At 41.4% G+C, this 15994-nt stretch overlaps 1 protein-coding gene across 1 annotated transcript in view; it reads left to right on the plus strand.

The window, feature by feature from the left end:
* The window catches only part of PLBD1 (phospholipase B domain containing 1), a 40530-nt gene that overhangs the window by 7608 nt on the left and 16928 nt on the right, over nucleotides 1-15994 (plus strand). Inside the window, exons 2-4 of the mRNA XM_063134979.1 lie at nucleotides 12039-12258; nucleotides 12613-12696; nucleotides 13132-13270. Of these exons, the coding sequence (XP_062991049.1) occupies nucleotides 12039-12258; nucleotides 12613-12696; nucleotides 13132-13270 (443 nt within the window). The remainder of the gene's footprint in view (nucleotides 1-12038; nucleotides 12259-12612; nucleotides 12697-13131; nucleotides 13271-15994) is intronic.

Consider the following 15994-nt stretch of genomic DNA (forward strand, 5'->3'; position numbering starts at 1 on the left):
ATATGATAGGAATGAGTCATGGGTGGCAGCTGCAACAGATAAGACATAACCAGAGGCCTGCTAGATCAGAACAAGTACCCCCTTGGTCCATTAACTTGTTTTTAGCATCCAGTGGGTCCACCTGTTCCAGCATCCAGTGGTTGCCAACCAGATGTTTCCGGGAAGCCCACAAGCAGGATATAAAGGCAATAGCCCTCCCCCCACCCCACCCCGTGTTTGTTTCCCAGTTACACCCATATGTGGGATTAGTTGCAATCCTAGCTTGTCCAGACAGCATAACTGATGGAGAGGATTGAACCATAATAGTGATATTATTACTACAGTATTAACTGGAGCTGTAGAAGGTTGTGAAACCTGGATCAGGGAGACTCAGTATTGTAGAACTGTAGGTTATTAGATAACTATCGGTACTACTTGAATACCCATTGAAAAAGTTGATGTTTTTTCAGACACTTTGGCTTGTGTATCCAGTGTTCAGAAGGGTGTTGCTGAAATATTATTTGATATGTATGAAGAATGTAAACATATTTTTAAAAAGAGTCATGTATTTCTCAAGAATGCTAAACTGCCAAGGCCTGAGTTTAACTTCTGACTCGTGTTTTCTGGCAGAAAATGAAACAGACAGTTCTTCTTCGTGGTCTCTATGCATCACACATATGGGCTTTGCGCCTGCGCAGAGACCAGACCGGAACCTTCTATAGCTGATTGGAACGTTTTTGGCGGGAACCCCTCCCCCACGCTACCGCGCACGTCCATGGGGTTCCCGCCCTTACCTCAGTTCTTCGTCGTCCGCCATTGTGCTTAGACCATAGAACCAAACCTCTTAGCGTTATCGAGGCATGGATGGTTTTACACCTTTTGTACATCCAACATCGAGGAAATTTTTAAAGGGGCTTAAAAATATGATACCGACAGTAAAGAGTATCGTTCCACCATGGAGCCTATCAGTGGTGTTACAGGCATTGACAAAGAAGCCCTTCGAGCCCATGGCCTTATCTGACCCTAGACTTCTAACATTCAAGACTGTCTTTTTAGTAGCCATCACTTCTGCTAGACGTGCAAGTGAGCTTAGAGCTCTCAGGATAGATGCTCCTTACACTATCTTTCACAAAGATAATGTTGTGTTACACACAGACCCTGCCTTCTTGCCTAAGGCAGTGTCAACCTTTCATCTGTCCCAATATATCACTCTACCAGCTTTCTTTCCGAATCCAACAACACCTGTTGAGTTTTCTTTACATACACTTGATGTAAGGAGAGCTCTTGCCTTTTACAAGGCTAGGACAGAGAGTTTTAGGAAAACAAAGCAATTGTTTATTTGTTATGGGGAGCCTTCTAAGGGACTCCCTGTGTCATGCCAGCGATTATCACGCTGGATTGTAGAGACAATTGAACTTGCTTACTCTATCTCTAAACTAGAGCTTATGAAACCTGTGACAGCTCATTCTACCAGAGCTGTCGCAACATCTGTTGCCTTCAGCAGAGGTGTTCCCTTGACAGAAGTCTGTAGAGCTGCAACGTGGTCCACTCCATCCACGTTTGTTAGGCACTACAGTTTGGGCACCCGTGCTAGGCACGACTGCTCGTTTGGAAGGACAGTGCTCTCGGAGATCTTCAGATGATGCACCAACCCACCTCCAAAGATATGTCAGCTTGCTACTCGCCCATATGTGTGATGCATAGAGACCACGAAGAAGAAATGCAGGTTGCTTACCTGTAACTGTAGTTCTTCGAGTGGTCATCTATGCATTCACACAACCCACCCACCATCCCCACTTGGTGGTGTGAGACTTACAAATGACACAGTTATATGTGGAATGTACTTTATGGAAATTACACTCATGTTTATGGGGGCACAATGTCGGACTCCTGTAAACTGAGGTAAGGGCGGGAACCCCATGGACGTGCGCGGTAGCGTGGGGGAGGGGTTCCCGCCAAAAACGTTCCACTCAGCTATAGAAGGTTCCGGTCTGGTCTCTGCGCAGGCGCAAAGCCCATATGTGTGATGCATAGATGACCACTCGAAGAACTACAGTTACAGGTAAGCAACCTGCATTTTTGTCCAAGTTCTACAGTTGTGGCTTTTTACTAATTCAGCAATGGTTTCCACTATAATGATTTGGGGAAGTGGAAACATTTAGTTCCTCTATTATCATTAGTTTTAGAACCAAAGAGATGTGAATGGACGTTAATACTTTGAAAATGTTAGGTCATTAGACCTATAACTACTGCCTGTTGTTGGAAGAGATGTGCTTTAAAAAGACATAGAAAGGTGGAGGGGTACAGGGAGTGGCCACTGAAACAGTAGAGGGCAGAGCAAGATATGGTGATGGGAGTCAGTGGAGTCATTATGCGTGTTGGTTGTTCCCAGGCTTTCTCCCGTATCAGAGAACCTGAGTATCCCTGGAGACAGTTCCCCTGGGTTGAAAGTGCTGCTGTTGAATTCCAGGTCAGTGAATGGGAAAACAACAGTTATCCAGGACTTAGTCCTGGATGAGTGTGCTGGCCTGGCCTGTATCACAAAGACCTGGTTGGATGGGACTCGGGAAATTAATCTTTTCCAGCGTTGCCCACTGAGTTTTCCATGTTGCAGCAGGCACGATCTAGGGGTGGGGGCACAGTCGCAGTGGTCTGTCATAATTGGATCTCCCTCTGCAGGTGTCCCAACCTGCAGTCTTCCACTTTTGTGTGTGTTTATTTGAAGATGTATTTGAATGCCTATTCTGTTCGGGACAGGATAGGCATTCTGTTGGTGTACTGCCGGCCCTGCTACTCAACACTTTCCCTCCTTGAGATTCTGAGGTGGGGTTAGTGCTGGAGTCTACATGACCTGTGCCTGGCTTGTCAACATACACAGAAGCCACCTTGTTGGGAGTGGCTCAGGAGTTCATGGCCTCCATGGCAATCATGGGTCCATCCCAATTAGTATCTGGCCCCACTTGTTCAGCATGGAACACTTTGGATCTGGTTTTCTGTGTAAGGTGGGGTGATGCTGATTTGAGGTATAGGAATGTTCTATAGTTCTGTTGTCATGGTCAGATCAATACCTGGTGGTGTTTAGATTTGTTGTGATTCGGAGCTTCCGCAGGAGCAGGGGGGTGATTAAGATGGTCTGGTACAAGGGACTGATGGATCTGGATGGCTTTCTGATGGCTCTTGGGGGTTTTCCTGTCACCTTGGCAGGCAATTCTGTCAGTGCTACAGTTAATCTCTGGAACAGAGAAATAGGCTGTGTGGTTGACACAATCAGTCCTGAGCCTCCTCTCTCATAGATTGGAACCCAGTAAGCCCCCTGGTTTTCCAGGGTGCTGTGGGTAATGAAACAAGTGGGATGTTGACTAGAGTGATGTTGGCAGAAAACTTGGAACAATTTCGACTGAACATGGGATAGAGTTCATTTGAAAGCCAATTCTGTGGCAACGAAGGAGGCAAAGAAATCGTACTTTTCTACCACTATTGTGTCTGCTCAGAGTCACCCAGCAGAGCTCTTTCTCTCTGGCCAGCAGGAAGAGCTACAGTTATCTATGCTCTGATAACCTCTCATTTGGATTACTGCATTGCGTTATACGTGGGGCTGTCTTTGAAAACTGTCCAGAAATTTCAGCTGGTACAAAACAGGGCAGCCCGCCTATTAACAGGGACTGGCCGACAAGATCATATTACGCCAGTCCTTCTACAACTTCATTGGCTGCCAGTCCAGGTCCGGGCCTGATTCAAAGTGCTGGTATTAACATTCAAAGCCCTAAACGGCTTGGGGCCAGATTATTTGAAGGAACGCCTCCTCCCATATGTGCCTGCCCGGACCTTAAGATCATCCACAGGGGTCCTTTTCCGTGAGCCCCTGCCGAAGGAAGTGAGGCAGGTGGCTACTAGGAGGAGGGCTTTCTCTGCTGTGGCACCCCGGCTGTGGAACGAGCTCCCCAGTGAGGTTCGCTTGGCGCCTACATTGTTTTCCTTTCGTCGCCAGCTGAAGACCTTTTTATTTTCTCAGTATTTTAACACCTAATTTAACTTAAATTTAAGCTCTGCTGTTCTAATTTCATATTTTAACCTATATCAATTTTTGCTGTGTGGTTTTATTCTGGTCGTGCTTTTTATATTGTATTTTGTATTTGTGTTTTTAAATTGTTGGTTGTTTTATTATGCTCTTCATGGTTTTAATTTTTGTGAACCGCCCAGAGAGCTTCGGCTATTGGGCGATATAGAAATGAAATAAACAAACAAACAAATAAATAAATAAAATAAGAGGTGGACCACTACATAGCCCGGTGCGATCAATTTGTGTGACACTTTGCAGCTAAAATCAATTGTATCCATGCCAACTTGGATGCCATAGTTGATACAAATTTGATGGAGGTAACTTTTGCTTTTGCTTGTCCAATTACACTGAATACTTTTTAAAATTGTACAGTGTGAAGATGTGGACAGGATCCTTTGAGAGGTGAGGCCTACTACTTGTATGCTGGATCCTTGCCCTTCCAGGCTTATGAAAACAGTCAGGGCAGGGAGGACAGGCCAAGTAGGTAAGGGAAGTGATTAACACCTCTTTATGGCAAGGTATGATTCCATCTTGCCTAAAGGAGGTTGTTGTAAGACCTTTATTAAAAAGATAACCTCCCTGAACCTCATTGTGTTGGATAATGTCTGGCCAGTTTCCAATATTCCATACTTGAGCAAGGTGTTGGAGTGTGTAATGGCTTCTCACTCCAGGGATTTCTGAATGACGTGGATTATCTAGATCCATTTCAATCTGGCTTCAGACCTGGTTATGGGACATAAAATGCTTAGAGCATCTTGGATGATCTGTGCTGAGAACTGGACAGAGGGAGTATGTCCCTGCTAATTCTGCTAGATCTTTTGGCAGCTTTTGATACCATCAACCATGAAATCCTTCTGGGAAGTCTGTCTGAGATGGGATTGGGAGGCACTGTTATATGTTGTCTTCAGTCTTTCTTGGATGGGCCATCACAGAAGGTGGTGCTGAGGGATTCCTGTTCAACTCCATAGCTGTTGGCCTGTGGTGTCCCTCAGGGTTCCATCTTATCCTCTATGCTATTTAACATATACATGAAACTGCTGGGAGAGATTGTCTGGAGTTTGGGGGTTCGGTGCCACCAGTATGCTGGTCACACCCAACTCTCGGCCCTTTCTACACCTATGGGTGTAGAAGGAAGGAGAGGGGGTGATCCTGGATTTACCTGCTTCCAGGATTGTCGCCCTGTGTCTACACGGCTGTTTGATGTCCCGGAAGTGGAGAAGGACGTCGCGCCTGTTGCGGCTACCATTTTTTTTAAAAAAAAATAACAGGAGCCAGAGCGCATCTACACTCCAGTGAAAGGTAAATTAAAAAAAACACAATCCTGACCCTGCTCCCCACCCCCGATGTCCCTCAGCTGCCCCCGGCTCGGCTCCTTCCCTCTGCTACCCCTGCTACTTGCAGGGAGGAGGGAAGAAGCTGGGATGGGCACCCACACCTTCCACGGTCTTGTGATCCCGAGACTGTGGGAAGAATCAGGTTTTTCCAGGGATTATTTATGCCTGGGGAAACTCGTGCTCATCCCCCCCTTGCCCCTGGGAGTCCCTGTGCGTAAAGTTGAATTACTGGTAAAAGTTACGAATGGGTGCCAATCATTTGTGGACAGTGTGAATTAACACTCTGCCAAATTGAAGCACCAGGTAACTGTAGCACAGTTACAGAGTTGGCAGCATGTAGACTTCCAGTTTGGCAGTAACAAAAATATTTTCCCACTATCACTACATGTAATCTCTATAGCTTGCACACTTATGTATCTTAGGACTTCATCTCCTATTTGTTTATCAGTCAATCAATCAATCAATCCATTTCACCTTGCTTTTAGTCCAGAGTCATAAATAAAATTAATTGCTAATTAAAACAATTTAATGTTAAAACCCATAAAAAACAGATGGGAAAACTTTTTCAGGCCGCATTCTCTATGGGAAAAATTTGTTTTGTCTTAACCTACGCAATACTGAGTAGCAGTATTTAATTTGTGGACATGCCCTTTATTTTATTTACATTCTGCCACTCACTTGACCTTAGACAGCATGCAAAGCTTGGAGGACTGCCCTCGCCCAGTAAGGACCTAAGGCATGGCTACTTCCTGAGAGATGGGGCTTACCTGAAAGGCTGCTGCTGGCCCCAAAACTGAGCAGGTCTAGCTTAATTAGGGTGACCATATGAAAAGGAAGGCAGGGCTCCTGTATCTTTAATAGTTGCATAGAAAAGGGAATTTCAGCAGGTGACATTTGTATACATGGAGAACCTGGTGAAATTCCCTCTTCATCCCAACAGTTGATATGCAGAAGCTATACTGGATTTAAAAGAGGGCAGGGCACCTGCAGCTTTAACTCTTGTGAGGAAGAGGAAATTTCACCAGGTTCTCCATATATACAAATGACACCTGCTGAAATTCCCTTTTCAATGCAGCTGTTAAAGATACAGGACCCCTGTCCTCCTTTTCATATGGTCACCCTAGTTTAATCTTAGTTCCAGATACATAATTGTACATCTGTTCTAGTTCTGATTCATGGTATTAAGTAATGATAATACGGATATTTCACCCCCTACTCCAGACTAGCTGGGGCAAGCTTGCACAATAATCGACAGCAGTGAGGAGGACAAAACTATGTTGGATCGGCTAATGTGGTTGTGTTGTTGTTGTTTTAAGATCAGTGACAATGGCCTTGTCTTGTATCCTGTGCTGAAGGATTTACTGTAGCCTATCGCTAAGTGTACCTGTGGTAAGAATTTCTTCAGGGCAATCAGGCAACAATGCTTTCCAGTATCTCTCCCCCCACCTTTAGACAAAAAACACAATGCCAGCTCCTCTTTCCCACCTTTTTATTCTGCATAGTAGTGGCATTAAAAGTGCAATGGGAGAGGCTTGGATCTGTATAGGTATGCTTGAAAATAAGTGTTTTCTCCAGTCCATCATGACATTGACATTTCATGTTTTCTTATTTCTGTCCTCACCTCTATTTATAATTGCGCTAACCTTGCCTGGTCATAGCCTGGAGGCAAGAATACATCAGACTATGCTCACAAGCAATTAAAAGTACATTGAGAAGGCACCATATGTGACAACTTTTTACACATGGGGCACATACTGAAAGTATAACTGCTGGTAAAAGAAGAACAAAGATTAAGCAAGCAGTGATGGTCTTAGAAAGGTTTGCATCTGAAATGATGCTGCACTGGAGCTATTTTTTTTCAAAGGCACACAAAGGTGCCACCTCTGGAAACTGCTGTCAAGGCAACTGATTCATGTAAGGTTGACAATAAGAAAATAGCATAGGGCAGTATGCATGCTGCCACTCTGCTTGCACCATTGATACAGCGCCATTGATAAGCAACTTTTAACACAATGCCAATGTGGTATGTGGGCACAACAGTTTTCTTCAGAAAATCCGTTGCACCTTGTTAGGGAAATTCCCTAACCTGGTAGAAAAGGGACGACTTCACAACTGGTCCAGAAACAGAGACTCTTTATTTACTGTGCACACAGGAGAAAAGCCTCATACCTCGTACAAACCGACGGCAGAGACTCTCTCACCACCAGCCACATCAGCATACATTTATACTTCATTCAAATTTCTCTGATGAAGTCATACTTTCCCCTCCTCCCTCCTGTGACTGAGCACAAGTCCCATACATGTTCCATAAACAGAAACCCATTCTTACATAAACAATGCCATATTTTGGCAGCCTATGACCGGTACAAAATGTTGCTTTCTGTTCCTTGATAAGCACCTCAAGGAGAGATAGGAATTCCAGAGTATGCTCTGACCCTTCAGAAATCCCTGGTCAGAGGGCTTCCAATGGTAAATAGAATAAACAGTGTGCATCTCCAAGTCTGTGTTCCAAGGGATCGAAACAGCCTTGGAGTTTTCTGTATCTTGTTGTTCGGAAAGGAACAAAGGTGGGAGCTAAAGGGAAAGTGTCACCTCAAATTGAGGGGCTTCAAAGGAGCATTTTCAGATTTCTCTGTCAACCTTCACACATTATTGGCATTGTGCTAGAGGATATTTATGCTAGTACTACATCAGTGGCGTAAGCGGCATGGCAGCGTGCATATTGCCCGTATCTTGCCGTTTTAACACCATATCCTGTCCCTTTAATAAAACAATAAAAAGGCAATCTTAAAACATAGCGCCATTTAAAAAATCCACTCCATTCCAAATTCTTCCAAGTGAATAATGAAGATCATCACCATCATTCATTAGGTAATCAAAAATTGAGCCATACAAACCTCCCTAGAGAAGAAGGCCTGAACCTAGATTGAAATGGGTCCAGATCATCTATTTCATCCCAAAGCAGCTGAAATTGGACTGCCACCACTTCTGTAATATCTTGCCAAAAATTGATTATTTGTAATTGCCTAACTTTCCACAGATGGATATTATAAGGTTAAATAGGAGAAGCATTTAATTTACACTGCTGTGAGCGCCTTGGAGAAAGGGTGGTCTGCTACTATGAATATGAAGTTGTCTATAACTGATTATATAAGGTATTTGTTTAGGAACAATTTTTGGTGTGTGTGGTTAAGATTTAACTGTTGCAATAAATAGCTCTATTTTTTTTATTCTATTATTGAAACATTTTAAAACCATATTTCTGATGAAAGACACCACCCTAAACTACGCAAAACAATCTAAAACCACAAACATCATATACAGTGTGTGTGTGTGTGTGTGTGTGTGTGAGAGAGAGAGAGAGAGAGAGAGAGAGAGAGAGAGAGATGTTTAATGGTTCTGTATGGATCCTGATCTCTATTCAATGGAAATGTTTAAAGTAGAGATGATGCTGTTGTTTCCTGTTGGTTGAGATACTGAAATAATTCCTATGGTGGGACCCTGAATTTAGAAGTTTGCTTTTGAATAAGACAAATCAAGACTGGCTATTATTGGGAAATTGCACTGGGAATGCCCTTTGGTTAATATGTCAAGATGAGTTGAGTCAACAACAGTGGGATATGCAGACAGCATTGTTTAGACATCTTGCTCAGGAGGACGCTTCTCATTTGTATTTACTAATTGTTCTCTGAGTGGATTGTTTGTTTACTGCTATCTTGCTATATAATTTTAATATGTAAAGAGAAAGCTGATGTATGCATTTTTAGCAGTATCAACGTTCCTTCTCTGAACTGTATGCTTTTGAATAATATTCACTAACAGTACAATCGCATGTGTTTACCAAGGAGTAAGTCCCAATAGGGTGTACTCTCAAGTAAATGAGCATAGGATTGCAACCCTAGTTTTATTTCTATTCCTGAAGTCTCTGCCTGTATACCCTTCCTTAAAGAGGGAATCCTAGGACCAGCCTAAAAACCCTACATGAAGATGAACCAGACTTCTAACAAGAGCTGTCACTCCCAGCTATATAATAATTTGTAAACAACCTGTAATTTAATAAATTTGTGTTTATAACCAGAGACTGACATGTCATACGGTGGAAGGATTTAAATAGAGTTTCGTTTGATATTATAGGGGCATTATTCATTTCATTATGTCTCTGGTAATTTCTCCATTAGTTTATTGTAAGTAAATGGAATTGCTCTGAAGAGCAATTACAACCTGGTAGCCAAAGTGACTAAAAGAATGACCTGCAATCCTGAGGGCTGGGAAAGTATAGTTGATACATATGAATGTCATTCCCTCCTGTTGTGGCTCCAATTTCCATATGTCCATTGATCAAGGACTTCTCCTTGAATGTTTGACTTAGGCAAGGTTGTTCTGCTGAACTAGACCTTAAAGTTGGATTACGACACAGCCTGTCTTCTTGGAAAGTAATCTGGCAAGTTCAAGGCAAAAGATCTGATGGCCACCATCAAATACAATCCCACACTTCTAGAGGGGCCAGCATTATTTAAAGCAGAGTAATGTTACAGAGATATTTCTAAAATATTTGTGAAGATTTCAGTTTAACAATAAACTCATTAGACACTGGGTGTCAAATAAGGTCAAAAGGCAGGGTAAAAATATTTGAGATAAATAGATAATTGCTGATAAGCTGTTGTCATGTTACTCGGTTAAATTGGATGATGTTTTATCTATATTTTCTATGTGTTTCTGCCGACACTGGAGTGCAAGTGACAACAGATGTATTGAATATTGGTGTGGATTGGACAGTATCGTGTGGTACAGCTGCCTGCACCATATTCCCAGCAGATCTGGCTGGTTCTACTATTCATTATTAGAAAAGGCTGCGGAAGGTTACAACTCCCTCTGTGGTCTTTGTGAGCAAGAAAGGCTCATACGTTGCCCTACATCCTGCCCTGGATTCTGCAGTTTAACTGCCCTTGTGCACCACAGCTATGCCATGGTGACAGTAGAGGATGTCTATTCGCACAGGAATACCAAAGTCTTCTCCTGCACTGGTAGTTGGATGTAGTTGTGTCTTACAGCTGGTATGAGGGCAATGGTTGTGCCCCCTTGCACTAGCCCCAGAACCCTAATGATAGAGCTGTGGGCTGCTTTGCTTAAAGCTTAGTCTGTTTGTTCTAACTTACTTACAACAGGCTTATGTTCAGTTATCATTGAAAGTACTCGGAAATAAGTCCAACTGAAATCATTGTTTATGATTGGAGTATGTGTTTATGATTAGGGTATTTACATTAATAATTGTAGCAAATTTTAGTGTTGTTAAATTTAAAGAGCAGCACAAATCTTACGTGCTTTTGTCACCTATAAAAGGTATTCTGATGTGTGAAGGTCTAAAACTGATATACTGTAAGGAATAAAGTAGGCTAATGGAGAAATTTGTTGTAAGAACAGAATAGAGAGGGGGAAAGGGGATTGAGAAGGCAAACCTCCTTATTTCTCCTCCTTATTTCAATCAGATAGGGTGATTTTCAGAGTGGTAAAAGAAATGAGGTTTTTCTCCGCTATGTCAAAGTATTCAGGCAAAAGGGTTTCTTGTAGCTATCAGTATGACAAATTGGTCCTACCTTGAAGCAGAATTGAATTATACAATCATCCAGAAATAGATCAAAGAGAATAATTCAAAACTTGAATTTATGTGTGCAGAGCAACTGGGTAGTGGCTATGCATCCTCCAGTCTTAACATTTATTGTTTGACATTTTTATAAGAGTGTATATCTCTGTTTGATAGGCTCAAAAATATCTTTTTTGTTTCCTTTTGAAGTTTCCAAGGCTGAACCATGGATAATGCCATGTGGTGGAAAGGCTTCTTCATTCTGAATTTTAACATCCTTTAAAGTTGTTTGGGTTTTTGTTTTGTTTTTAAAAAGAGGAGCTTGCAAAATGCAGAATGCTTTGTTGTTTTTATGAGGAATATGCAAGATGGCAGCATACTTGAAAGAGTGACATCAGTAGTGTTAACATTTGGAGAATTTATGGTATGGATTCAACAGTGCACTAGTGTGAGTAGAAGAGATGCTTCCATTCATGCAGGGAGGGGGGCTTAGTTCCACTGATTTCTTTCCTTGCAGCAGCATCCCTCCCACAATGTATTACATGCTATTTTGGAGGGTCCCGAAGTCCTCAGGAGCACACTTTGTGGGCTTAGCAGGCTACATAGGGAAGGTAGAGGTAGGAACCATGTTTTGTGTTCAGAGTTCTGTTAGCAGTTCTTAGGATCCAAGCCACTGTTCTTTTCCAAAAGGGATTTAATTATTCTTAAAGTTGACATATTGTAGTCCTGGAAAATGATGACCATCTTATGGCAAATATTAAAAAAGAAATGCACAGACTTGCCTCCAGCTTTAGTTGGGCAATGGGATTATCTTAAACTTGGCCTTGAGGGACCATTTCTAATGTTAGGTGGATAGTGTACTATTATTATGATTGGCAATGCGTTTTATATGCACCACTTGGTATTTAATGCCCTTATTGATTAGAAGTAGTGACTAGGAAAGGCATCTCCTCCTCATCCCCATCTTCACTAACAAGCAATCCCATTGATCTATTATTCTTTTCAAGTTTTCCAGGACTTTCCACACTTGCCGTTTGCAGTATAATATTCTAATTCTCCAATTTTCTTTTTGTTGTCTTTGCAGATATCCACTATGCAACTGTATATTGGTTGAAAGCTGAGAAGTCCTTCCAGGTTAAGGATGTATTGGACAAGAGTGGTGATGCTTATGGCTATTATAACGACACTGTACATTCCACAGGGTGGGGGATTCTTGAGATCAAAGCAGGCTATGGTAGCCAGACCATAAATAATGAAGACCTCATGTTTGCTGCAGGCTTCTTGGAGGGCTATCTCACTGCTTCGTAAGTACCTCCGTAAACTTAATTGACAGAGTGATAATGTACTTTATATATGCATAGCAGCATGCAAGGATTTTGCAATAATTCTAATTTTTGGCACCTTTAGACGCCAAATGGTTTAGGCTGGATGCAGCATTCTGGACTAGCTGAAGACAGTTTTAATGCCAGTTCATACTTATTGAACAAAGCCATTTCTAGATGTCCAGTGTTCTGCATTTGTTATGGCTTTTCTTGCACAACTAGTGTTGTGATAAAGAAATGACTTGTGACCTATAGTTTATTGGACCTGTATTTAACAAATATTGACAAGGGAAGGAAACAGCATGAAAGGTAACATTTCTCTCCTCTTTCTTTCAGACATATGTGTGACCATATTGCAAACCTGTATCCACAACTGATTAAAAATTTTGTCATTGAGAAAGAAGTTAAACATTTTATGGGGTACGTACTGAGTTATCTGTTAAGTTTTTAAGGTATCATAAGACTGTTTTGTTTTGTTTGCAGTAGTTAACAGTGCAAAGTGTCAGTAGAGATCAATATGATAAACACACTACCATTACTGCAGGGGTAACTACATGTAGTGGAGGGAATGTGATATATGAACAGTTTCTATATGAAATTATCAGGGGATCAGGCTGAAAGGTAATCTGATGTAGTTACTTCTGAACAAAAGAACATGTGTTAACACAGTTTGCACTTTTCCAGATGGCTATGTTGTTTATATACTTGATAAAAAATAAGATCCTAAGTATATTTACTCAGAAGAAAGTCACACTGAATCCCAGTTGAAAGTAGCCTGGTGACAACCGAAGTGTATCTCTAAGATGATCCGGATTATGAAAAACACACTCTAAAGTCAGATTTGTTCCTATACAGGAAACAAGATCAGTGGACCAGACAACAAATAAAAAATAACAAGGATGACCCATTCTGGAGACATGCAGGGTACATTATTGCCCAGTTGGATGGGCTGTACATGGGAACTGTGGAGTGGGCTAAACAACAGAAAAGAACGGTAAGAATGATTAAGTTGTTTTTAAATCACTTAGATGCAGAAGGGGCAGATAATTTTGAATGTCCCCCCCCCCATTTATTTAAAGGCTGACTGCTTTCTCTCTAAGTCAAACAAGTAAAGAATATTATATTATATTATATTATATTATATTATATTATATTATATTAGAATTTAATATAGATTTCAGAGTGAAGTATTATTTCCAGGAATTCTGACTGGCAACCCTAGCCTTTTTGGAAACTTATTTGGAGTGATGAAAGTCTGTCTGAACATGGTCTATCACACACAGGGAATAAAAAGTGAAGTGTCACGGCATGGAGCTGTAGCCCTAATTGTTGTGTGGGCTGGTGACACTCTGGGATATCAATGAGGCAGTGGTATTGTGAATTAGCAAGTTGAGAACTGACAGGTGATAAATAGCTTTCACCTTTATGGCCAAGCACAGCCATTTTATTTCACACTGTGAGGGTAAAGACATGAATAACTAACTGACCTTTTCATCTTTGTCTAAGCACTGCAAGGAAACATGGAGCCTGGGGTTTATGAAGTCAGGATCAACAGCATTTAAAACAAATAGCATCTATCCCCTTTGATTTTACTTCCATCCTTCTCTGAAAGTGAGCTACAAAAACAAAGAACAACAAAAAAGAGTCAGATGATGTGAGACAGTGAAGTCACCATGCGTGACTTTTTGGCAATACAGCATTAGTGTGAATGTTGTAATATTACTTACAAATGGTGACATCTTGGAAATCCTTTGGATCTTTCCAGGGGAGAGCTCTCTGTGTATGAGTGAAAGAGGGGGGCAGTCGTTTATGTGGAGGACTCAGACAACAGTCCACTAGCTAATGCATTCAGTTTGGAAGCGAAGAAAATGCAAGTGTAACTATGTTAGTTACACTATGTTAGTGCAGCTTAGTTATATAACAAAGTTATATATTAGATGATGCCTGTGACATCTCTCCAAGAAATGTCTCAAGTCCCTCCTCTGCTTCCCAACATTCTTTTGAATGTCCCACTATTTTGGAGAATGTTTCCCCATGGTTTCCCATGGGGATAATAATATAGAGTTACTTTACAGGCCTATTGCAAAGATTACCAGAATAATGTATACAGAGGTCTCCCAATGCAGCACCCACGGTGCCATGGCACCAGTGATGCCCATGGAAGGATCCCCAATGTACTGCTTGTAGGCACCTAAATTTTCTTTTAATTTTTTTTAAAATCCTTTTTTATGTATGTTCATGGATTTGCATGAAATTCACACAATTTTCTAGCAGTTATACATAGGCTACAGCAAAAGAAGACAAATACCCAGATAAGTATCCATTTGAAGGTGGGCATATGCTACCTGTTCAAATATTTTAAATGTTGTAAGGTCCTCAATCCATTGCGTGAGTGTTTATTCTTGCAATATTGTAATATCACTCTTTTAGCTGTCAAAAGGGAGCAGAGAATCCATTTATGTTGATCATTTGTTAATTCCCATGAAGAAGCTAAATAATTTAAAAGAGCATTTACATCAGTGAATATTAAAACCAGTTCCAGTACAAAATGTATCTGTATAGCAGCCTCCCCACAAAAATAAGCAACAATTGGACATTGCCAAAACATACATTTAAAAGAAGCCTTAGCTGTATCGCACTGCCAGCAATTCCTTGAATTCAACAATCTCTTCTTAAAGAGATGTTCTGGGGTCCAATAGATACGAATTGGCAACAACTCCGGTGCTTAAAAAAGAGAGAAGAAACATTTATTACACTCAACGCATTTCAGAGATGGCTCCTTCTTCAGGAGCTGTTTATATTTATTCAATTCCTTGATTCCAAGACTGGCAATAATTCCTTTTTTAAGGTGCTTGTACACACTGTTTCTTTAGAGTATTTAAGTCTCATTTAACATTTTTCTTCTCTCTTTTTTGAGCACCGGAGTTTGCCTCCTCTTTTGTTGCCATTTTACAGTGCTTTTTCCTCTTCATCCCTGTCCAATAGATATGAAACAAATGTTTTCTTGCTGTATAGGATGTAGCCTCAGATCCATAGATGAATTAGGTAGATGCCAAAGCAGCATTCCACTGAATAGGCGTGTTCTGTTTGTGTACACAACAGTTTCTGAAATTCCCAAATGTGCCCAGGGGTCCAAAAAGGTTTGGGATCTTCCCCCCACCCCCCAGTATGTGGAGCACTTTGAGCACGAAGAGAGCGATATAAATGCTATTATTATTATCCCTGTGAAAAAGGAACAACGAGTTGGATCCCAACTAACTTAATCACGCTCAGGCTGCACTGCAATAAATGTGAATAATTACAGCTCAATCTATACATGCCTGCTCAGAAGTAGGTCCCATTGAGTTCAATGGGGCTTACTACAAGGTAACTGAGTACAGAATTGCACTCTCAGTCATGACCCAAGGCCTGTTGGTTTTAATGGGACTTAAGTGCAACTAAATCTGGGGTAGCTTTTGAAATGTTGGGGTGAACCAGGACGTCAAGAGCTGCAGTCTTGCCATATGCCTTTGATGTCATATTATTCTGATGGTTCCCCGCCCCCCGTTCTGAGTCATCACCTCACTAATAGTCACTCCCCACTTCTCTCCCTCATTTATTCACTTAGCATTTACTTAACCCTGTTTGTACTAAAAACAGGACCAGTTTTGCTGAAGATAAACAGGTTACAACATTTGGCCAATGCTGAGCACTACCTACAATCTTTTCCCAAGGCTTG

The sequence above is a fragment of the Elgaria multicarinata genome, chromosome 9 (assembly GCF_023053635.1).
Source record: "Elgaria multicarinata webbii isolate HBS135686 ecotype San Diego chromosome 9, rElgMul1.1.pri, whole genome shotgun sequence".
Lineage (NCBI taxonomy): Eukaryota > Metazoa > Chordata > Lepidosauria > Squamata > Anguidae > Elgaria > Elgaria multicarinata.